Here is a 23,565-nt window from a genome sequence, read left to right as displayed (position 1 = left end):
TAAGAAAAAATAGAATGCTATTTATTCAACTTGCTCCTTGGTTTCAGAGAAGTTAAAATAAGTGTCAATATAGACACAGCGCTTTTTCTTCCATGAGTAAGAGAGTTCAGTCTGCTGTGGCCATGCAATTCAGAACTGCATTTCACGCCCACTCCATCATATTAACCCACACCAGTCCAAACCTGAGCCTCCAAAGAAGGAAGAGGAATCCGTGTTTTGGAGAAAACGACACTTGATAAACTTGCAAGTTTCCTAAGGGAAGCGCAAGTGTCTTATCTTCAATCCTATCCATGGTTTGAAGAGACTGTGCCCTCTGCTTTGACCAACAGCAGCTGTCAGGAGGCCGAGTTGGGTGCTGCCAGGTGCAGGACCCTGCCTGCCAGGTGAGGTGATGTGCCACGCCGGTCACGGGAAGGCAGACTGTCTGTAACTGCTCCCACCAAAAACAATTTAAAAAGTCATTTAGCTTGAGCCCCCAGAATTAGGAACTTCGGCAAAAACAAGACTAAGGAAAAGGTTTGGAGATGAGGCATAGGACCGAGGGAAGAAGTAATCACCAAACAGTCATCAGCGGGTGGGGAAGCCGCCTCGATGGGTACCTCCGCGTCCCCCTCGGAAGCCACCCCTCTCTCCCCGAAAGTTAGTTCTGTTCCTCTCTCTGCCCCTTTCTCCTCGGCCTGCTGAAGTCCCTCCTCTTCCTCCTCCCCTTGGAGCACCACCGCCCCGGTCAGACTTGGACTTGGGTGGTGGTGACTTGGGCCGGAGTCTCTCAATCTCTTCCGTACAGCCGGTCAGGTGGGAATTCGGAGCTGTGAAGTAGGAAGAATATGTTTCTGCATTGAAATTGCTGTTCGTGAGGGTGGGTCCTACAGTCAGCCAACCTAAGGAGCAAAACCAGAGTCAACAAAAGCAAGAATAAACTTCATGTTTCAAGGCCATTATTGCCTTTTTCCTAGTTAAAAAAACATTAAAAAGGAATATAAAAAGAGAGAAAGAGGTTAGGTTTTCACACTTCACAGAGCACTCTGGGGCTCTGTGATGAGTATAGGATGTAAAGTGTGCAATGCATTGCCAGGGTAAGCACCAAATATAAAAAAATACAGAAGCTGAATTACACCAACATGAACCTGTGCAACATCAACATACAAGAATTCACCTACAACAGCACTGAAGCAATACCTGAACAATGTCCTTCTGCAAAACGAAACAGCCCCCTTCCACACACACCCCCCAACAGAATTACGACTGACACCATCATTAAAATTCAAGCCAAAAGCCAGTCAAAGAACAGCAATGGTCAAAAATCACTACGCCGTAGTCACACGAGCAGGAGAGAAACACCACCCTGAAATTTATTTAGGTAACTTACTGCTTGCAGCCTGTACTGCCATACATCCTATTCCAATTGCAACAAAAGAATACGCAACATATTTTCGGATCATAAGTCTTAGGATTTACATGCAGCAATCCAGGCCATGGATGGACTTGTATCCATTTCTCCTTTATCATCCAACTATTAATCTCTATTATATTAATCGTTATTGTCTCAGCTTCCAACAGAACCCATCGAGTGGTCCCAGATGATGGAAGAAGGTTACTAAAGTAAATTACAATTGAACTATTTGACAAAAATCAACGTCACAGTTACCTGGTCGAATCGTACTGTCCCTTCCAAAAAGATGAAGACGTCGTCGTCCGAGGCAGAAATGCTCAATGATGTGAAAAATCTCTACAGGTTTTTCTATGTTGCCGATTTCAGGCTCTTCTGTGATGATGAGGTCAATATCAACATTAGCATGGATGAAGTCACCATCTGTACTGCGACGCACAGTTCCCTTGATGCCCATGAGGCAGTGCTCCTGCACACACAGAGCACAGAACAGTCCCTGTCACATGCCACACGTTCTGCTACAGCACAGACATCCCTGCTTCAAGCACAACAGAGAAACGGCAATTCTAGGCAGAGCAGACCCTGCTCTTCTACAGAGGAAAGTCTGAAGCCTGAAGTAGAAGAACAGAACAAGCTGGAGCTACCAAAAGAGCCTTCTGAAAACAAAGTTTAAGTCATCTGGCTTGATGGGGTACACTACAAAGTGGTAAAACCCACCTAGAGGCTGAGATATTTGGACTTCTTCAGTCACAGCAAAGTTAGACCTGTACGTTGGAAAGGCTGAGAAGTCACCACAAGGAAAGACAGTACAAGGTGATGGCAAGAGTAAGGGAATAGTTACTAATTATGGTTAATGCTTGCATCAGCATTCTGACCCTAATTTTATTCATACAAATAATCTTCGAACTTCTCAGTAATAAAACAGCCAGTCGGTGAAAATAAGACATACTTTTTCATACTGTACCTCCCTTACAAAAGTAGCCTTCACCCTCAGATTCCTTTCTAGAAGACATCACTGCATCAAAAAACTAAAACCACTATCAAACTATCAACACACTCTCAGTCTACCCCATTGGCATTAAAAATGTTCTTTAACAGTAACATGCACTGCTTTTCTCTCCTCTGAAACATTCTAGATCGATTTAAGTGATCAGTACGTAGAATCTATGAAGGAGAAATCACCACTATTGGTACAGGATGAAAAGAGGGCTCTATATATTCATTTCAGAGTTCTGTTTCTGGGCATATTAAGCTCAGACAAGCTGTTTTCCCAGTATCATAAAACACTGCTTCACAAAGTGCCACCAGATGGCTCTAAAAAAAGCTGCAGACAAGAGCATGCACTCATTTTCAGATTTTTGGCAAGGGTTTTAAGAGTTAGTGAACAAGGATGAAAGGTGGAATAAGTGACCTATCAGATCTATGCAGTTGATCGACTGCACCCAAGCTACAGGGTTTTCAAACCTTCTATTTTACTAAATAAAAATGCAGAATACTGCTAAGCCAATTACCCACCAAGCACAGCCTCATAAATCTAGTCTTTAGAAGAACTATCCAAAACACTTTATTTTCTTAACACATGCGATGTCATTCATTAGTATCTTAGATTCTGGAGCAGGTGGCACAGCATAAAGCGTCCACCTACAGAGACGCCTAAACTAAACGTAGCAGAGCAGCATTTGCTGTTGTCGTCAGTGGTAAACACATCTTGCACAACACACTCTTTATTTGGGCAGAAGACACCAGCTCAACTTTCAGTGCTTATCATAAATAGTGACCTCAGCCCAACCTCTGGTCAATAAACAGAGAAATTCTCTGATAACAGAAACTATTCTCCTCTGTTAAACAAAGACATGAAGTCCCCCTCAAATCCTCCTGTGTTAGCTTTAACCTCTCCTTCATGAGCCAACTGTGCATATTTGCAACACTATATGCAATAAACATACAATAATTTTATAAATATTTACAAGTGATACAACACACTTTCAAACAGATTTCAGATTAATGTTAATGCAAGTCGAAGAAAGATTCCAGGTATCTTAAAGGGAAGTTTATACTCTGAAAAAATGGCAAATCTGAGACAGAGATGAGGATGTTTAATACTATGATCAATGATTAATGAATGTGGAATGAGTCCTGAGGTTAATGACACTTCACTTTATTAAGTTATCTACTTATTAAATTATTAATTGGTATTATTATTACCAATTTATTGGTATTATTACCAATTAATTGGTATTATTAAAACCGATTTGTCTAAATTTTTGAATACCATACATCTGAGTCTCTTAAATCAGAATACTTTTTTTTTTCCTCTGCACTTTCTTCAATACCTGTCCTTCACAACACATCCCTAAGAAACTGTTCAATTTAAAACAAACTGATGGATTCTGTCACCTGTGCATTCCAGTCATCTCCAGGAAGTCAGGAGGCTGACTGAGCTATGGCCCCTAACACTCCTCTATCTGGTTCAAGCTCTGGGCACACATCTGCATGTGTGTACTCAGAACCATGAGCCAGTCTTACAGAGTTATTTTTTACGACTACATCTATTTACAATCTACAATTTTAAAGATTTCTTTTGACATTTAAGTTTTGTCAAATTCTACTGCTAAGTTTAGTTCCATTTAAAAGGTGTCCCTCTGCCAGCAAGTTTTCTCCTCTAATCTGGAAAGGAGCTTGTGTTTTACACAAAAGGTATTGCAATAGACTAACTGCTTATTTACCATTCACCTATAACTGATAAAAAACCAGGAATCAAAAACATTGCAACACACAGTAACATTTTCTACTCAGTTTCCATCTTCCCTTTCAGGATTTCGTTCTTGTTCCATCAATGTACAAACCCCCCTCAGCCACCCGCATTTCAACAAGGCTCAGATGAGTGTCACATTTAGAGGACTACAGCAGCAATTTACCAAGCAGTGTTAAACGTAGACGAAACTTCTGTACCTCACACTGACTAAAGTCAAGAAGGGGACAGAAGTATGTTATTGCCATACACTGTACTCTGCAGAACAGAACTCTGAAGTCTTCATGTCTGCTTTCCTGAAAGCACGTCACCAACTGCTGCGGAGCACCGGGTGTTTCATTAGCATGAAGAGACAGGATGGGAACAGAGGTGAAATTGAGTCAAATCCTTACCTTGGTTCTTTGGAAAACAGCCTTAGGGTCTAGAGTTTTGGTCTTTCCAGGATTGTTCTTATTCGTTTTAATCCAACAAATGTCCTCACATCTTCTGTAACCCCATTTGCGTAGACACTAAATGTTACAGACAGATAAACTAAATGTTATAGACAGATAAACAGTTCATACCACACCAAAAACTCAAGTAACCTAAACTGAACACTCATATAGGTACTTGACTTTTCTTAAAACATAGCTGGAAATTTGTCACAGATGAATGAAATACGTAGTAGTAGTAGTTTACTGGCATGACTGTACTACAATATCACAAAAAAATATAATAAGAAGAGGCTTATGTGCACATCCACTTGTCTATGTATCACTTTTTTTTTTTTTAAGTATCTAACCACTACATAGACCCCTATGTAACTTTTTTTTACCTAGTGACACTTAAATTTAATGAACATAGTGATCAGCTGCCTTGGCCCTGTCTCCACTAATGCCTGTACTCTCAGTCGTTTTCCACATCAGTGTAAAATTTTATAAACGAGAAGACAAATAGCCAAAAGCCTTTGCTACCGTTTCGTGGCTTTTCCTGTATCTGTAAAAATAACCCCAACACAATAAACCAACCAAAAAAACCTACCAAAAAATCCCAAACACCAAAAAAACCCACCTTACATGACTTTTTAATCCTTAACTCCTGTAAATGTAGTCTTGGAAAGGGAGGACACTGGGCATTAAGGACTCAAGCTCATTTGGCTATTGCTGTGTTCAAGAATTGTCCAGTTACTATGAATATGTCTATGACCAAAATCAAACTATCAGAAATAGCTACTTTAACCAACCTCAGAATAAAAAGCAGATAAACAGATTAGTAACCACGTATTGTCCTTTAACAAATGCCACATTGTTTTATTAAAAACCACTGCTCAAACTAAGCAAAGAATGTTTCACCACAGCAAGAGTCAACTGCAAATTCTTACATCACCATCCTCAACACAAGCAGTGCTACCCCTGCGTACAGAAACACTACTCAAACTCCAAGATCTTACAGAGAAGTAAAACTTCATAGAGCTCACTAAGAGTAAACCTACTTAAACTAGGTGTTTTCTGAACAAGCAGTGCTATACACACCATTTTATCTCACTTTATGAAACAGAAGCATCTTTCTACTAGCATGAATATTTCTGGCAGAAAACTTACTAAGATTTCTGTTAAAACTGAAAAATATGTGAATGCACTCAACATGGTAACGTACTCCTATGGCAACATGTATACATCAAAAACAAGACAGCAGTACAGCTTTCTAGACCCTATAGAATTATGCTTCCCCACAGTCACAACAACTCATCTGGAAAATAACAGTATCTAAACAGTTAATGCCAGATACACTTAAGTTTATTTAATCCACTTAAAGTTATATATCCTCTACCACAGTAACAAAACATCTCTCAGCAGTTACAGTTAAGAATTCTATAGAGAAAAAGCCAACAATAAAAATAAACTCTTAAGCCTGCCCCTGATAAATTGAATTAAAACATCATCTTACCACTCGGCCAAGATCCAGACCCTCGCCTGAACCGCACCACAGAAACACAAATGACCTTGGGGCTGCAATTTCTTCAATTTCCAATTTCATGATCTAATAATAGTAATTAAAATGTTTATGAAGTAAATATAAATCACCAGTTACAACAGGAAGAACGTTTTGTGTCGCAGTATTATCACAAAAATCTCAGGAAGCATACTAAACGCGTCTGTATACCATGCATGGCCATTCTCTTAAAATTGTTTTCCACAAAGTGTGTTGTAAAAGTTCCCTTATCAGTACCCAAGTGCATATTTTCAACACAGCTGTTGAGCAACTTAATTATTCTTTTTGTCAGAAATTCTAGCTGTATAGAAAACTCTAGACTTAAGAGAGTAACGCAACCCACATGATTTTTCCCCCCTAAACTTCTGCTTCATTTTATCATTCCACTGGTAGCAAGAAGAGCAATAGTGCTCTGTTTCTCTTCAGCCCTGGAGTTACTTATGTGTAGCTTGTGAAGACACATTGTAAAAAAAAAAAAACAGCTTAATTCCTATTACTACATAGGAAAGACATTTCCTCCATTTTCACTTTCAGGAAAAGAAGCAAGAATTTATCAAGACAGTGGTTTGACAATGACAAATGAGTAACATTCAGGATGAAAAAACTTCCGATGCCAAGCATCTGTTACTCATCACAAGTTGAAGAGATTCATCTGTAACTTGCTCACACATCAAATCAAGCTTCATTCAGTGCCATTGTGGAGCAAAATAACGCAGTACAAGCCATTCTAAGAGGCTGTAACTCCCAATTAAGAGGATGACTCCTGCCTCCAACAGTTTTTTTTCCCTGAGGAATGCTGCCAGGCACCATTTTTGCCTGATGCAACAGACTGGCTAACACAGAAGCCACCTATTCCTTAACACGTAGTTACCTAGTTTCAACACAGGCATGAATGCCTTTGTTTTCTAATTCATTCCTCAAAGTTGGATTGAATTTTATTTTGTTCTCATGATCTTTTAGTCGGACTGATTCACTTCTGAAGTTACTCCTGTGCAGTTTTCAGCCTAAGGACAAACTAAGTCCAGTTTAAAGTGACACCACCATCCCCCCTCCTCAAAACCACACAGAACACAGATACGGAAATCTCAGCCACGACTGCTTCAATCTACTGATTCACTCATATTATGCCAAATTTGCTGCTAATGCAGACACAGTCCTGCATACCTTTCAAATAGGGTCTCTAAATAATAAGTATTTATTGGTTGGATATTCCCATCCATATGCCTGAACCTAAGAATTTCTGACACGGTTATGCAAACATATTTTCAATCAGCTATTCCCTCTACTACAGATTGTTTGTTTTGTTGTGAGAGTGGGATTGTTTGTTGTTTTTTTTGTGGGTTTGTTATTTTGTTTAAATTAGTGAAGCGTAGATACATAAGAGTATAGCCAATTTATCGCTAATTGACATTAGTATTACGAGTTTTTTATTCAATGGCCAAATTCAGGAATTCTCCAGTTCAATCTTGAAGGACAGGGCAACTTCTCAGTAGGCTTTGTGTCATCAAATTGTTATGCTTGATAACATCCACCACTTCATAGCCTACAGCCCTCACTTTCCTTTTCCAGAGCTGACTTTATTGAAAAGGCAAAGATACAGAATGGAGTTACTACTTATTATTACACCTTGAGTGTTTCCTTCTTTACAGGCATCTACATGCATTACTATAGAGAAAAGATTTTCAAGTCCTTTCTAACTCAATTCCCTAAATGTTTACTAGAGCACAATTAAACAAGAGCACTGAGTGATCTCGAAAAAGTTCACATCTTGCACGTTAAGATTTCTCCTTGTTCCCAAAAAGGGGTCAGCAATCAACATGGCTTCAAAAAAAGCCTTTGACATGAGTAAACAGTAAGGGAATAGAAAAATTCAAGAAAAAAAATTCCACCAGTAAGGCTTATCTGTTTTGTTAGGCTTCTGGGGATTACAATTGGTTTGACTGTTAAAATTTCCTGTCCAATCAATACTTTGGAGAAAGGAGGTATGTCAGTGAAGCATACTCATCTACTCTCTTGACTAGAAGATCTAATACTAAGCGTATTAAAAAGCATACCTTAAAAACCTCTTTGAGAATTTCAATAAACAAGGAAATATTTACAGCGGATATTCTGAATTTCAACAGCAAAAAAAAACCACAACAGAGAGTCATGGAATTTAGGGAGAAACTCACTATCATTAAAATTAAGTTTTCAACCAGGCTCAGGGAGAACAAAAAGGTGTATTTAATTCATTAAACTCCTAAAAAAAACCCACCAACAAGTCTTTTACCACAAATAGTGTAGGCACGTATATAATATAAAACCCAGCTTTTATAAGACTCTAAACTTCTATTCAAAAAACACACCAAAAAAACATGCCCTATTTTTCCTTAAAACACATCTCTCAAACATTTTGATACCAAACTAAATCCTCAAACTATTTGCTTAAATACATGTACAAAATCCTCTTCAGAGCAAGAAAAATACTTACATCATCCCAGGTCCAGCATTTTTCATTGGCAGTAATGCCAGTCTCTCGGTAGTATTCTTCCAGTGGTGGTTCCAGAAGAATCACATCAAACTTGGACTTCAGTTCCCTAATATCAAAAGCTTCCAAGTCTGCTTGTAAGTACCTGTTTAGACGGAAGATGACAGATTGCTCGGACAAGACGTAACGGTGGTTTGCAAACTGTACTCCACACAGCACTTCTGTGTAGCCAGCTCAGAGCAGGGTCCCCTGTGTAGTTCATGTAGCTCAAATGCACTAAATCCAGAGGAGATGAATAATGCATCCTTACTTAACCTAGTCGGGATGCTGTTGCATTAGATTTTTTATAAGTAGTCTTTCCCTCAATAAACAGTTTTTAGGATTCTAATGTAGCAAAAAGGAAAGAGATGCCCACACGGACTGTACAGCACTATCTGGCACAGAATCACTGAACTTTCTGTACATCCACGGACTATATAGGAGAAACATCAACATTTAAGAAGCAAACACTCACTGCCTGGCTAACAGACTTCTGTCTGGCTTCTCTTCAGCAAAGTGGCATATTTTTAGAATTGCCACTTATTACATGTTATGTTCAAAAGATTTTGAATACTGGCAACACAGTTACCTTTCGTATAGTAGAAATGTATTTCTTGTTCTCTATAACAAAAGCATAATTCCCTCACACATTGATTTTTATTAAATACACACTAAAATGCACTCTTACAACTGCCCTTCACACCAGCTCACCAGTCCCTGCTGTTTCACTATCAAAAAAATTACACTGCCCTCCCCTCAACACCTCTAACCTGAAAAAGCTGATTAGCAGACTACCACCTCCCCCTTCCTAAGAAAGTGTCTGGAGGATATTATTATTCTGTAAGTGGAATAATAGCACCACCAAAAGTGTATTTGGTGTTACCAGAAGGCAGCATTTGATTACCACGTTTTCCCCTTTCGTGCTTTAAGACTAAGAATTCCAAAACACGTCTAACTTAAAAATAGCAAGTTTAGTTTTGCAGTTTGTATCTCAGTTGTTCAGGCAACTACTTCAGAGTTTTTCATGTGATTACCACAAAATAACGCTATTTTACTTGGTACAGATTAGGACTACAGTATATTAAAAGCATGAGGTTCACACTCAGACAGGTTCAAATTCCTGGGAGTTACATGCTGCACACTTACACTGCGTCCAACATTCAGCAAAACCTCAGAGGTAGTTCCCACTTAATAGGACAAATCACTTGGAGCCAGCCTAAACTTTTTTGGTCTCAAACTACAAAGTAATATCTGATTAATGGATAGTAAGATAACAGCTGAAGGTTATACAAAAACAGCTGTTACAAGAACAACTAAGGTTATACTAAGAGGCCAAGTTTTTAAAGCCTTTCTTGCTATTGTAAACTGCACAATGCCATGAGATTCGCGACCATATGAAGTTCTTTTAGTTCCCAAATTAAAGCCTGCAGCCCAATCAGTTGACAGGTCTGTCTTAAAAACCAAAGCTTTAGATACTATAAATAAACACACACTGGAAAGAAAATCTAGTTTATACACTATATTAAACATATAGATTAAGCTAACAAAACCAAATTGATTTTATTCTTCTGAAGTTTCAATTGATTAATTTGTATATACGAACAGAAATAGAAAATGTAAATTCTGAGCAGGTGCTAAAGATAGAGATTTGCAAAGCAGACAGCTAACTTCAAACAGGTCTGGAGAAGAAAGGCATTTTCCACAAGAACACTTACATGGGAGGAGTGTTAGATTTAGATATCAGCTCATCCTTCAATCTGATGAGCTCTCTAAGTTTGGGATATTCTTCAAACCTATCTGCTAAGCCTAAGAAGAAGAAAACATGAAGTTAACAACTACTTAGAGAGTAAATCTATATCAGTTAAGCATTATCCAGTATTCTGAATAGGTCCAAATGTTAATACTTGCCTCATTTTAATTTTTGTTAGAACAAAACCAACCTTTCAAAGCCGTTTTTTAGTTCAGTACTTCACAAAAGCCTCCTGCCTGCACCCAGTTAATTACATCTGTTACTGAACGTAGTGTCTGTGCTTCTAATGTACCCTAGAGCAATATAGTGATCAGGAGTTCACGACTCCTTTTATCAGAAGGAATCTTTCATTTAAATGAAAAGTGTCAGAATGATGAGAGAAATTTGTTGTTCCTCCTATCCATAAGTTTATATTAAGATCTAATTAACATTCATTTACCGAATAGTCTTATTTAACCATTGAAGACTGCTTCTAAGGCGGCAACTGGGCTGTGGCTAGTTCCCTTGGGCAACCCTTACATTGAGATTTGGTGCTCCGGTGTCAGTCCCGAAGATTTGAATACATCTGTATTTATTTATTGGGTTCCTGGACTAAGCTTTATGATGTTAATTTTAAAAGCTTTCATGTGCACAGAATGCAAGAGGGAGAACTCTAATTAGGTTTTCTGCTGAAAACATTTTAAAAAAAGAAAAAAAGAAAGCAAGCAAACTTTTCTAGTATGTTATATTCCCCCTTCAAAAAAGTAAGTAGAGACAGTATGTTTTTGTTATTGCTAGCAGTAGGCTCAGCACAAAACAAAAAGGTACTGTTCCCGTCTCCCAAGCAGTATCAGTAACTTTAGTAGGAGCTATTTACAAAGCTCCACATTCATTTAAGTTTACAACTTTAAATGGCCCTAATCCATGGGGAGAAAAAAAACCACAATCCCCATCTCTCTCCTTATTTTAATTCAAACTTCTGAACTCCCAACCCTAGCGTTGCACTGGGAAAAGCAAAGTTCTTAGCATCTAACCTTATTATCCCTTATTACATGTGCATAAAATATCCAAAAGTTATTTTCATTCTTTTCCTTAAATACCTAACATCTTATAAACATCACTGTGCTCTGATTTTGACACTGTTTGCTTCCAGCCAGTGCAAGTCAATCAGTCCTGACTAGCAGAAACGGAAGCCAGTTATCAGCAGCTAAGCAAGAGATGTAAAAGAATTTTCAATCCAGATGACTTCAGTTGTTTTTAAAATAAACAAACCAACCAACAAACAAATAAAACTCCACAGGTCTCTCCCTCTCTTCCAACAGCAACATCAAAAAGATACAACTGGTTGTTCTGGAACCACTACTGCCCTACAGCTTTGTGTAGTCATGCCCAATTACAAAGAAGCACCTAAGCAGAGTTTTGATCACTGTGTCGAAAACGCGTGCTAACGAATATGCAACTTGACATATCTCATCTCTAATAAAGGGTCTAGACTAAATGCTAGTGACATCTTCATTGCCATATTAACTCAAATTTAACAATATTTCCTGTCCCTTCCCAATTGTTTATGCAGCAGGCAGAGCTGATAACATGGACTACTATTTCTTCGCACTCAAAGAGCAGTGTTTTTAAGTACCTAAGTGTGAAGCCCAGATGCTTCTTGGATAAAGATGTAACTGAGTCAAACCAGCCTGTTTTTCGTACTAAACATCCAGATGTGTTTCACAGAAGCATTTACAAAACACAGAAGAAACAAACTAACTGCCTCAACAGGCAAACAAAACCTCTTTGGGCTGGCATCTAGAAACACAACACACTTGCCTTGACAATCTTAAACTTGGTAAAATACAGTGAATTGTTGCAGAAAACTGCAGAGGGAGGTGCCCTGCTTTTTAAAAAAACCCAAATAACTACCAGGCACCCACTCTGGGAAACAGGACCAAACAATACCTTAGTTTTAGAAAGCTTGAATTCAGGCCTAAGAACGTAAGATTTCAAGAACAAGTGTAGATGGCTGAACGAACGTAAACTTAAAAAATAGCCTCCTCTAAACCCAGTAATATGTTGGGCCTTCTAATGAGCTGTCAGCAGTTACATAATTCATCTGGTAAATATTATCCATACTGCTTACCGACTTCAATTTAAGTATTTTCCATACTTTACACGCTACATGCATTCCTCCAGGCTATACAGTCCAGGAAACAGTTGAACTGTAAGTCAGTTATTCAGACTTCCAAACATTTCAAGATCTGCTCACTAGACTCATCAACTTTCTGGAACCAAAAGAGCTTAGTTTTGAAAAAAATCTTCCTGGTTAAATACTTTCAAACAAACCAAGTGTAAGAAGAGCCTTGGTAATAATCACCTCCTAACTGCTTAAAAATAAAATAGTTCATATAAATTTATGTATTGATGTCTATGCATACAGAGAGATAAAACTATGAAGATATATGTGTATCTACATTTCCCAGTAACTGTAAGGAATTAAAAAGAGGAAGAAAAAAGTGCTATGGAATAAAATGAGTTATCTTCAGTTACTGACTGTGACATACCAACATCTCTGATGAAGTTCTGGGGTCTGTGCCCTGTATCCACAAAGTGTTGGCAGTAATCGTTGTGTGGATTTAAGCTCTGAGTACCCTGGAGAACAAAAGGGAATTCAGTGACAGCAATAGGGAGATAACTGGACATACACACACTATATGTATTCAGTCTGATAAATGATAAAGTAACACTTTTTTTTTTCTTTTCAACATGCCTTTATAAGCTACACCAGTCAAGACCATCACAGTGTTTTTATTTTTAGTTCCAAATCAGGCCCACCATTCCTAACGCTCATTTTAAGTTCACCCAGATCTTTAGTCAGATCAAGGTAAACACTATTTACAGTCATATCTTTCACAGGAAACTTCTTTACTTGTGAATTCCAGTCAATTATTTCATCTTTTAAAGCTGTATTTCAAATACCATCAATTGCAGAAATAGTTTTAACGCAACTACACCAGCTTTGACTAGACCTCTAATTGCAAAAGCAGCTCACCTTTAGAAAGGTACTGGAATCTTTGTAAATCTCTTCTTCATAGGGCAGGTTCTCTTCATCTTGCTGCAGCTCTACTTCATCCTTGGAAATAAAGCAGATATTACAAGCACGCAAGATCATGCTGTTTCTCTCCTCACTATGATTCTACTTCTTCAGGAAAGAATTGGTCTGTCTACAAACTGAAGGCTCCTAAACCAGCAGATCATGAACAGTTCCAACTCCAGTTTTGGAGGGGGAAAAAATTAAATTACCTATTCTGAAAAAGGTCTGCCTCTCTCTCATTAATGAGGAGAGTGTTACCAGGAAAGGCCTCTGAAATAATAAAATAAGAAACCCTTCATTTCTAGACCCTGACAGTGTAGGCAGTGCTTTACAAGGTGCAGAACTTATAATTTTTGTTCAAAAAAAATCTCATTTTTTTGACTAAAGCAAGTGATATACTTTGTTGGAAGTTCTTCTGTAGTAGAACCTTTAAACATTTGTATCCACTCAACCATCTGTTATGTCCCAACCTGAGCAGCTGAAACCATCTCCTCTACGTAAATCTTTTGAAGTCCACACTTAGTAGAAAAAGCACATGGTACAAAGCCAGTATTTCATTTGGACCGTCCTTAAACATAAGTTTAGAATTCCCATTTTCCTGTCTCAAAATTTACAGAAAACACGATTGTATTACATTTTTTTTCCCTCCGTTAGTTTGTCACCAACTGTTCATTCTCAGGTTTCTGGAATTCAAAGATCTGTCCCACTGACATACTCTGAACATCCAATATAGAACTAAGAGAGAATAGAAACAAAAAAGAGACTCCCTTCTTCACGTCACTTTGTGTTTTCCCATTGATCCTGAGACAACCCAGTATATATAATATATAAATCAAACCAAAGAACCACTAAATAATACCATCTACCATATTTTACTAGGATGCATATGCTCTTTCATACGTTACTGATTACAACAGAAATCTTAATCACTTATATAGTGCTTCATGTGAGGAGAAAAGTAGTCTCAAGGCTGAAATATTAAAAAAAAAGACATTTTAACATACTGAAATAAAAGGAAAGATGGAGAATCAGACTTCTGAGAAAAGAACTCAACTTCTCTCTCCAAACACAGATCTTAAGTCAAACGATGCAGAGAAGAGGCTATTACTACTGCTGCATTTATCCTGTGCTACATAAGCTGCCTGAATGCAGAACAAAAAAATTAAGTGTTCTCCCTATTTTGATTTGTGTTCTTTCCAAATGGGAGTTTTGAACCAACTTCTGAAACGTCTGCTGTGATAACAGGTCACAGATTCTCCCTCTTCATTATTCAGGTGAAGAACTTCCAGAAATACAGTCTTTTTCTGTTTGTTTAACCAGACCAAAGAGAGAAAGATTACTATTGGAAAGAAGAACAGTGTTTACAAGGAAAAGGAAAGAACTGCAGACAAGCAGCAGCAAGAGTTATTCAGGCACAAAAAAGCTGAAAGCTTGAGTTTTACAAAAAACTGCTTATGCCATCATAAGCTTACACCTGTTTTCCCTCTTCCCTCTTCCTCTAAATCTTAGCCTTCTGGTGATAAGCACTTGTTAGATACCTACTTCTGAGTCATCCCAGTTCTCTTTATGCCTTCATAAGTAATTTATTTAAAAAAAAAAAAAAAAGACTCCTGTGGCCACAAACAAAAAGCCCACACCAACAACTTTCCAAGGGAAAAGGACACAGTCAAAGCAGAGACAGAATGAATGAAATTAACAATAATACAGGATGCTGGTTCTTGTACATTGATCATCCTTGTTTTCCAAATCTGGTATACTGTTGTTGAGTTAGGGAAACAAAAACTACTCACAATATTCAAGCACGTAGTTTTTTCAAATGACTACAGACACATTGAGCAACTATCATGATTCAACCAAGCAAGATTTTTTCAGCCTCTGGAACACTGGCATGGAACCATTTCAAGCTCACAGGCCACTGCTTGCAGAAACAAAGTAAAACGGGGCTGTTTCAAATTAGGCTGGCAGACAGCAAATTTGAACCACAGGTATTTTTATACTTCATACAAAGTTAAAACTCCAGAATTCTTTGCCACAAAACACTGTTGATACCAGACATTTATACAGGTTCAAACAACTGAGTAAATTCATCCGGGGAAGGGGAGAGGTGGAGCAACAATCACAGCTCCCGGAAGGCGATGAAAAGCCTGGAGTGGCAGCAGGCAGTCTAGTCCCATTATTTGTCACTTCCAAAGGCAGACCACAGAGCTTGACTAACCCTAGCACAACTGTTACAGTTCCACAAAACCAAGAATATTATATAAGTTCTTTAGAGCCACAATTCAACATTCTGACTTAAAAATATCCGTTATTCATTTTTGCCGATAATGCATCTCTTCCCGTATCTCCATCCCTTATGGTTTGCAATACAGTCAGGCTGCAAGACAGAAGTCAAGCTGCCAGTGGGAAGCTTAACAAGCAGCCTTGCTGCCCTTTCTTTTCATATCACCCTGATGCATATTAAGAACCATCATTATAAATTTACACTTCTTAAAAAACACCTCCGACATAAAAAAAAAACCTCCACAAAGCTCCAAAATTCAAAAAAACCCACAACATCGCCTGTTTTCGCGTCAGATGTTCCTTAATGGCTGAGAAGATTAACGCACTTCATCTTTCATCTCAAAAACTACTCTCACACTTCCCTCATATAATGAAAAAGTCAGTGTCTCTGTTCAGCCTTCTCTCAAAACATCAGCGTAAGGCACTTAGGTGTCATCAGCTCGCTCATTTTTCATTTGGAACACAGAAACTGACAGGAATCCTCTAAAGCATGCAACTAGATTTGTTAAAAGGTTTCATGCCCACACCCACACGCTGTACCCCTGCAGGCCTTGCACCATCACACTGCATCACAACAACAACGATGTCGTATCTTCACAGTAACCCGCCTTCACCAGCAATTACACAGCTAGAGCAGTGGAGGACACATTGATTTCCACCAGGTTTGAAGCCAGGGCACAAAAATTTTAATCTGCTTCTGAAGGATTAACCGATACCATCACGTAGAACCCAACACTGCAAGTCACGGTTTTAGAGACAGAGCAATCACTTTACATTGGAAATACTTACCTCTAATTTTCCCCCAAAAATGACAAACTTGCAATATTTGTCTGTAACACTAATAGTTAAGTCTATTATTACTTTTGTCTATGGAGTATTAAACACAATCCAACAGGGCTTGATACCATAAGGATCTAAATCTTATGTATCAGTTCAGGTTACAAGACTCAATTTAAACAGGCTCAAAGTACTAACGAAAAAGTTACATAAATACAGATGGGATTTTACTAAGTTCATATCTTCTTGCCAACAGGGAATTAGCAATGTATGCAGAAAACAGCTGATGACTCCACTAGAGATGTTCTACTTGGGGGTTTTGAGTTTCTTAAAATTTATTAATTTGCTCGGCTGAAGTTGGCCAGAGCTAGTATTATTAAAATATTCTTCAATTTCAACAACATAGCAAGAGTCTGGCCTCTTGCAAGTGGTTACAGCCCACCTCAGGGTAAGGCTTCTCCAGGCTAATGAAGAAAACGTTAATGATAAGATTTGTATGTTTTGCCAACTGAAATGACTTATCCACACACATTTCACGGAAAAAAAAAATTGTTGTTTAACCACATACACGGTGAAGGTGCAAAATAAATTGATAGGAGTTGATCACTAACGTGAACATAAAAACCCCACTTCACACAGTGCACGCACTCTGTAAATCCCTTCTTGGAGATGGTGACTTAACTGGTTCAATGAACAGACTAACACCGAGCATGTTAAAAAGAATGTCTGTCCACTTACAGACAGACTTTAAAAATTAGTCATCAAAAAATGTCCTACCCCACATTAACTTCTTGTTTTAGTAAGACAGAAGGAAAATAGACATTATTACTGAAAGATTTATAAACCTGTACACAAACCTAATACTACCAAGGCCTCATATTTCAAAAATTCCTATTTTTAGGCATCCAAGAGAACAGCTTGCACTGCATTATTTCATAAATGCACTGACCTTGATTTTACTTAACCACAGAAGCAAGGGTATTAGGACAAAGGAAAAAGAGAGAGGGAGGATATATGCTGCAACAAGATCACAAAGCAAATCAGAAGGACAGCTGCACAATAAACTGTGCCTTTGTTTAACCTCCTTTCTCCACTACTCATCTTGGACAACGTTCTTGGATGAGCATTTGAAAAAGGGCATGAGAGTTTGAGAACCACTCATTCCTCAGTGACCACCGAGATGTTTTGTTTTGCTTTTTTAAACTGAACCTTCCATGGATATTTTGGATACTTAAAGCATATGCCAAACCAAGCCTCTTACTTCCATTTCTTTAGAATCCCTTATTTCTTCCATTCATCCATAACTACATTCCTTTGCATTTAACAGGCAGGCTGGAAGACACTCTTGGCCTCCCAGTATCTCATCCAATGGCCTGCGCTTCTTGCTAAATGCAGCCTTTTCTTCTGACACAAAGGAATTCTGGTCAATTTTTTTTTTTTTGTACTCAAGCGTGCACACATCTTATAGTTTCTTTCCACAGAGGACAGCCAGCCATGGCACACTGCCATTCCCTGTGGGCACTATCACCTAAGCTACCACCTCCTAGGAGCAGCACTAAACTAAGGCTCCAAACACAGCTCATTGCACCAAAGCCATGCCTGAAGAGAACCACCAAGTGTCTATGCCCCCTCTCTTAGATCTCTGTAGTGCAAGACATCAAGGGAGATGCCACCAAGGGACATATGTTTTAAAGTATCTATACATACCGCATTTATTTTTATTTATATGCACGCACACATAGTTTATAAATCCATCAGAGACACATGAGGACCAGAAAAAAAGTAACTTTTTCCTTTTTTATTACCTTATATTCTTCAATCTCTTCCTCATCGGCTTCTCCCTCATCTGGGTATTTGCGTTTTGCATTTGGTGCAGAAGTATCATAAGCAGCCCTACAAAGACGCAGAAAAAAAATCCTCATATAAAACAGTTTCTCTCTCCAGAAAGAAAATTTTGGAAATCTCTGACAATCTACGTGTTTCTTTCACAAGTTTGAAATTATTTTGAAACTTTTGTATGCAAGAAGTTGTTCCCCTCTCAGTATATTTGAGATCAGCACAACTCCTTAAGGACAGGACTCCTGACAACAGATGGCTCGCTTCCTCATCTTTCTATTCTGAAACTTACAGCTTATTTGAATCAAAGCAGTGCAGCTACGAAGTCAAGCCTGCTCACACAAGCAAATCACTGTGACACGTGAGAATCAACAACCCCTAGCTGCTACTCTGTCCCAGACATGTCTATTGTTCTGTAAGAACTTTCGAACTGAACTGCCCTGTAACTGCTCTTAGCAGAAGCATAAAAGCAGATGACATACTCTAAATCCACACCTCAGCTGTGCTCCACAGGCACTTTTTAACATAGGAAGTGGAAGTTAGCCTTGATTTCCAAACCGCTATTAGAAGTGAGTGACTAAGCCCCACTCACCTCACCCAAAGTTCAGATTGGAGTAATCAAAGCATTTTCTGCCACTGAACTATACGTTTTTAAATAAATGGGAAGATTTTATTTCTGTTTTTGGAGCGCAAGCTCATCCTACTTCAGAGGCTTGTGTTACTATTCCCTCCCCCTCCCCCCCGGTTTTCCGACGGGAAGCGCACGCTGACACTGACCGGCACGTTTCTCTCGTTTCCGCGATCTCCCGCTGCTCATCCTTGCTGTTCAGCACGGCGCCGATACTGTCCGCGCTCTCGGCTCCCAGCTGAACAACGGGCGACACAAACGGCACCCGAAGTCACCGCCGACGGCACCCCCCGCCAGCCCGGCCCGGCCGCCCCCGGCACCGACCGCTTCTCCCGCCGCCCACCCGCCGAGCGCCCGGGACCAGCGGCAGAGCCGCCCTCTCGCCCTCGCCGGCGAACGGCGACCGCAAAGCCCCCCGAGCCCGGCGCGGAACCGGCGCGCCCTCCCCGCGGGGAGCGGGCGGGGCGCACGGGGGGCCCGGCCCGGCCCGGCCCGGCGGGGGACGGTCCCGCCGCCCCCGCCCGCTACCTGCTGAGCCAGGAGCTGCCGCCGCAGCTTCTGCCGCTCCCGGATCTCCTGCAGGCGGCTGTTCATCGCCGCGCGGCCCGCGCCCGCCGCCCCGCTCCGCTCCGCCGCGCTCCCGCCGCTGCGTCACTTCCGGCCCCTCTTCCAACGGGGCGGCTGCGGCGGCCGCGTGACGCGCCGGAACCGGAGGCCGGCGGGAGCGGCGGGATCGCCCCGCGGCGGGCGAGAGGCAGCGGCGGCGGAGGGGCGAGCGCGCCGGGGTCAACACGGAGCGGCCCCGGTTTGCAGACATCGTTCCGATCGCGTAAAACGCGCCGCTTTAAGGGAGTTTCGCAAAATCTTCAAAGCATTTTTCATCTGATTTTTTTCCCCCTCTTTCCCGCTCCCTGCCTTGCGCCCTCGCGTATTTAATTGTCTGTCCTTGAACGGGCGCCGTTCGTGTTGCGCGCTGGCTTCCGTTCCGACAGCTGCTCACCTGCGGCAGGATGGAAGGTTGGAAGGCAGGCCCGCAGTCGGGATTCAAACGCTGCGCAATAAACTTCAGCTCCGGGCATCTCACACAAGGGAGCTCAACAAAAGAATCAAGAAACATTACGAATTATCTCAGCAGTTGTAACTAATGCTAAAGTTTGCTCTCCTGAAATTTTTCCTGTAATTGTCAGACCCAAAGATGTGGACAAGAGCTGAAGTCACATCCAGCTCCGTCATATGGAGCACGGTGGTCCTCTGCTGGTATCTCAGTGCCAGATACCATCACACTTTTGTGATGCAAGCTGCTACTGTTTTTGGTTGGTTTGTTGTTTTTTTTTTTCCCCTGCAATATATATGATATACATGTCAACGACATTATGCAGGTCAGGCTTAAAACTGAGGAAGACGTGTGAAGAGAAGGAAATTTGAGCGGTGCAGACTAAAGCAGAAAGAAACAAACCTTCCAGCTACTCACATTTCTCAGTGATAGAACATCCTAGAAAAATGATTGAGATACTAAAAGTTAAGAACTTACACCACCAAGAAGTGATTTTTTTTATCTCCTTAGGAATACATTACTAGTTATACTGTCCTATCCATGGAAATGTTATGGAAAAAGAAATGCTATCTCTCTCATACTACCGCATGCTGCTTTGATATTGTTGGCTGTAATGAATACAGCAGAAGTCCCTGCACAGTAACAAAATCACTTCCTCCCGGATGTGATATGGTGAAGTTTGTGTGAGCCTGCGCTCCGTTTTTAGAACTGGTTGCTAAGTCGAGCTAATCTTTACAAACAGTAGTAGCTATGAAAGACGTTGTGCTGTGTACATACACTGTCTCAAAACAAAAAGTCTGTATTTTTGCAGAACGCTCCTTGCTGTTCGTCTTCTCTGGGTATTGCTGTGGTTTTGGCTCCCTGAGCTTATGCAGTCTGTGGCCATTTTTTTTTCTGTTAAGTATCAGGCCAAATTCTGCTGGTCTGGAGTCAAGAGCTCCACATGCACGTACACGGTACCATAATCCAATCTGAAGGTTTGGGTTTGACCACTGACGCTGGCGTTTTCACTAGGCCAGTACTGCTTGTCCTTAGTAAGCCAACGTACGGCCAAAGTAGAGCCTTCTTAAACATACCACCATATGCTCTGGATCATCTGACAGGCATGTGCTGCAATTTCACTCTTCATCTAGATCAAATTTCATTGCCATTTGATCCAGTATTGTACAAGTTCTTTGTAATGGACATGACGCTTTGAAGCTGTGTGTTGCCCACAGCAGGAGAGCGGCTGCCTCCGGACCGACTGATCATGGCCTCCTTACTGACCTGGAAGTGATTATCAAAAGGAATATTGAAAGGGATTATTTGATTTGTTTTGCTTTTGCATAGCATCGTATTTCATTCTACTTTGGCATGTTTAAAAAATTACAAAATTATTTCTAATTCCCCTACATGGAATAAACTCATTTGGTTGGACATGAGGAAGCATCTCTTTACTGAGGGGGTGGTCAAACAATAGAACAGGCTTCCTAGAGAGGTGTCGATGCCCCAAGCCTGGCAGCGTTAAGGAGGCATTTGGAAAATGCCCTTGACAACATATTTTAACTTTTGGTCAGCCCTGAAGTGGTCAGGTGGTCAAACTAGGTGATAGTTGTACATCTCTTTCAGCTGAAATATTCTAGTCTAGTCTAGTCTATTCCTATTTTTACTTTTATTTCTATTCTACAAATTCATTGTGTTCATTTCTATACCAAAAGGTAAAGTTGAGCCTTTTTATTTGGAGTGGGAAAAAGAGTTCTACATTTTTTTCTTTTACCTATTGCAGAAAATTACTAGGCACTTGTCTGTGTACTCTTAAGGTAAATCATATACAGCAGTGCAGCTCAGAACTGGTAATTTGCCCCACAGTTCCCAGACGATTGGGCATTTTAACTCTCATGAGGACACAGATGGTTGTACTGCACCATCCCAGCTGACACGAGCCCACCTGCCATTAAGAGTTCCACTGAAGTCACTGGGGCTATTCACACAATAGACAATACAATAGTATTAAATGTGAATAAGGTTGCCACAATACGACTTTAACTCATCTTCATTACTGTAGGATATTTTTTCTGGAGCTATAATGACTTGTGTTTTGATATCTCTTACTATCAAGATTTAGATGCTAGATGCTAGGCATATGTGATTCCAGAGATGCTAGCTACCTTGCACACTCTAGTAATCCACATAGCTCACCCATAGTTACATCCATATTTTAACATACAGATTAGCACATTCTTTCTTTCAACAAATTCAGTCAATCGTGGCAATTAATTTACAATCCTCCTTCTACATTAGTAAAAAATTTAGCAAAAACAGTCCCCCAAGTCCCCAAGTCCCACTTCACTTGGAGCTCAAGCATTACTGGCTTCCCACCATGTTCACAGAATGTGGTAAGGTACAACAGGCTTTTTAACTGAAACGTCTGTGTATATGCCTCAAAAAATAGCATGTGAAGAGGGGATGGAGAGCAGCTTTATGCTGTATTGCATCTAGCCCTGTATTTACTCCTTCTCTTTTTAACACTGCCCCTAAACTGGCCTCCTTTCTCATTTTAACACAGCCCGCTTAGCGAGGCAGGAGCAAATCTGTAGTAACCGTACAAACTTCAGTGATACCATTTGTTCTAACACTGAGCTGAATTTGATCCACTCCCCTCTCAAGGGCAGTACAAATCTGATTACACGACATCTGCTGGCTTTATTGTTGTAAATCAAAGTGTTAAAGAAATGTGAATTTGTTATGCTTTGAGTAACAAAGAAACATATTTCCATTCACCACAGTGTTCACTGACTTAGAAACTTAACTCTATAACCACTGAGATCAGAAAATCCATTGTACCACTTTCCTGCTTACCCTGTTTCTCAGATAAGATATTAAAATTATACTGCCAGTTTTATTTTGCAGTCAGAAATTGTCCTATTATGCTTGCAAAACAATCCCATATATTTTTATGTTTACATATGATACTTGTGCATATTTTATGTCATTACAGTACCCTTACTTTGTCTCACAGCTGTTTTGTTTGTACTAAATAGCAATAAAGGTGACTAGATGATACTACACAGAATATTACAGTATGGTAGCTCCGTACACTCATATATCTTAAGTCTTTGTATTCCAGAAAACTCATCCTTATGTATTCCCTCATATACTCAATTCCATTTTAAATTTGTTTTCAATATTATTTAATGTTTTCCTGAATACCTCCATAGCTAATTAGATGGAGTATTTTGTATCAGCATGTTATTCGCACAGAATATTTGAAAACATATCCCTGAATTTATTGTTTAACTTCTTTTCCCAGTCTCTCATTTACTTACATGTTTTCCAGAGCATTACAGTGTTACCAGATAACTGTAGCTTCCACAAATACTCAATTTTTCAATATCTGCATCTCAATGCTTTCTTGCTTAAGTTTACAGCTTACTAAGTTAAACAGCTCCTAGATCTGCCACTTATTTCTACATTCACGCCAGTTCACTATCCATTGTGTTTTCTCTGTGGCTGTGCAATAAACCAGATCAGGAAAAAAATCTGGCTGATCTTTTAGCCCAGTTTGGATTATTTTGCAGCAA

The 23,565-nt window shown here is 39.9% G+C and overlaps 1 protein-coding gene across 1 annotated transcript; it reads right to left on the bottom strand.

Moving 5' to 3' along the window:
- Positions 1-19,545, bottom strand: METTL14 (methyltransferase 14, N6-adenosine-methyltransferase non-catalytic subunit). The gene is made up of 11 exons (XM_086612217.1): positions 19,480-19,545; positions 19,101-19,189; positions 18,293-18,380; positions 13,389-13,469; positions 12,901-12,988; positions 10,335-10,425; positions 8,584-8,725; positions 6,069-6,161; positions 4,535-4,651; positions 1,649-1,859; positions 1-881 (listed from the first exon to the last, which is right to left on the bottom strand). Exons 1-11 carry the CDS (start codon positions 19,543-19,545, stop codon positions 568-570), a joined length of 1,380 nt encoding a protein of 459 aa, XP_086468343.1. The 3' UTR covers positions 1-567.
- Between the last annotated feature and the right edge of the window lie 4,020 nt (positions 19,546-23,565).

The sequence above is a fragment of the Tauraco erythrolophus genome, chromosome 5, assembly GCF_009769465.1.
Source record: "Tauraco erythrolophus isolate bTauEry1 chromosome 5, bTauEry1.pri, whole genome shotgun sequence".
Taxonomy (NCBI): Eukaryota; Metazoa; Chordata; class Aves; order Musophagiformes; family Musophagidae; genus Tauraco; species Tauraco erythrolophus.
Note: the sequence above shows the minus strand (reverse complement) of the source record. Positions and strands in the feature narration are given on the sequence as shown.

Coding starts and splice junctions, on each gene's coding strand:
- METTL14 (XM_086612217.1), bottom strand. CDS start 19,545: ATGAACAGCCGCCTGCAGGAGATCCGGGAGCGGCAGAAGCTGCGGCGG. Junction 6,162..8,583: donor AATGCTGGACCTGGGATGAT/GTAAGTATTTTT, acceptor TACTATTATTAG/ATCATGAAATTGGAAATTGA. Junction 1,860..4,534: donor CTGTTTTCCAAAGAACCAAG/GTAAGGATTTGA, acceptor CTGTGTGTGCAG/GAGCACTGCCTCATGGGCAT.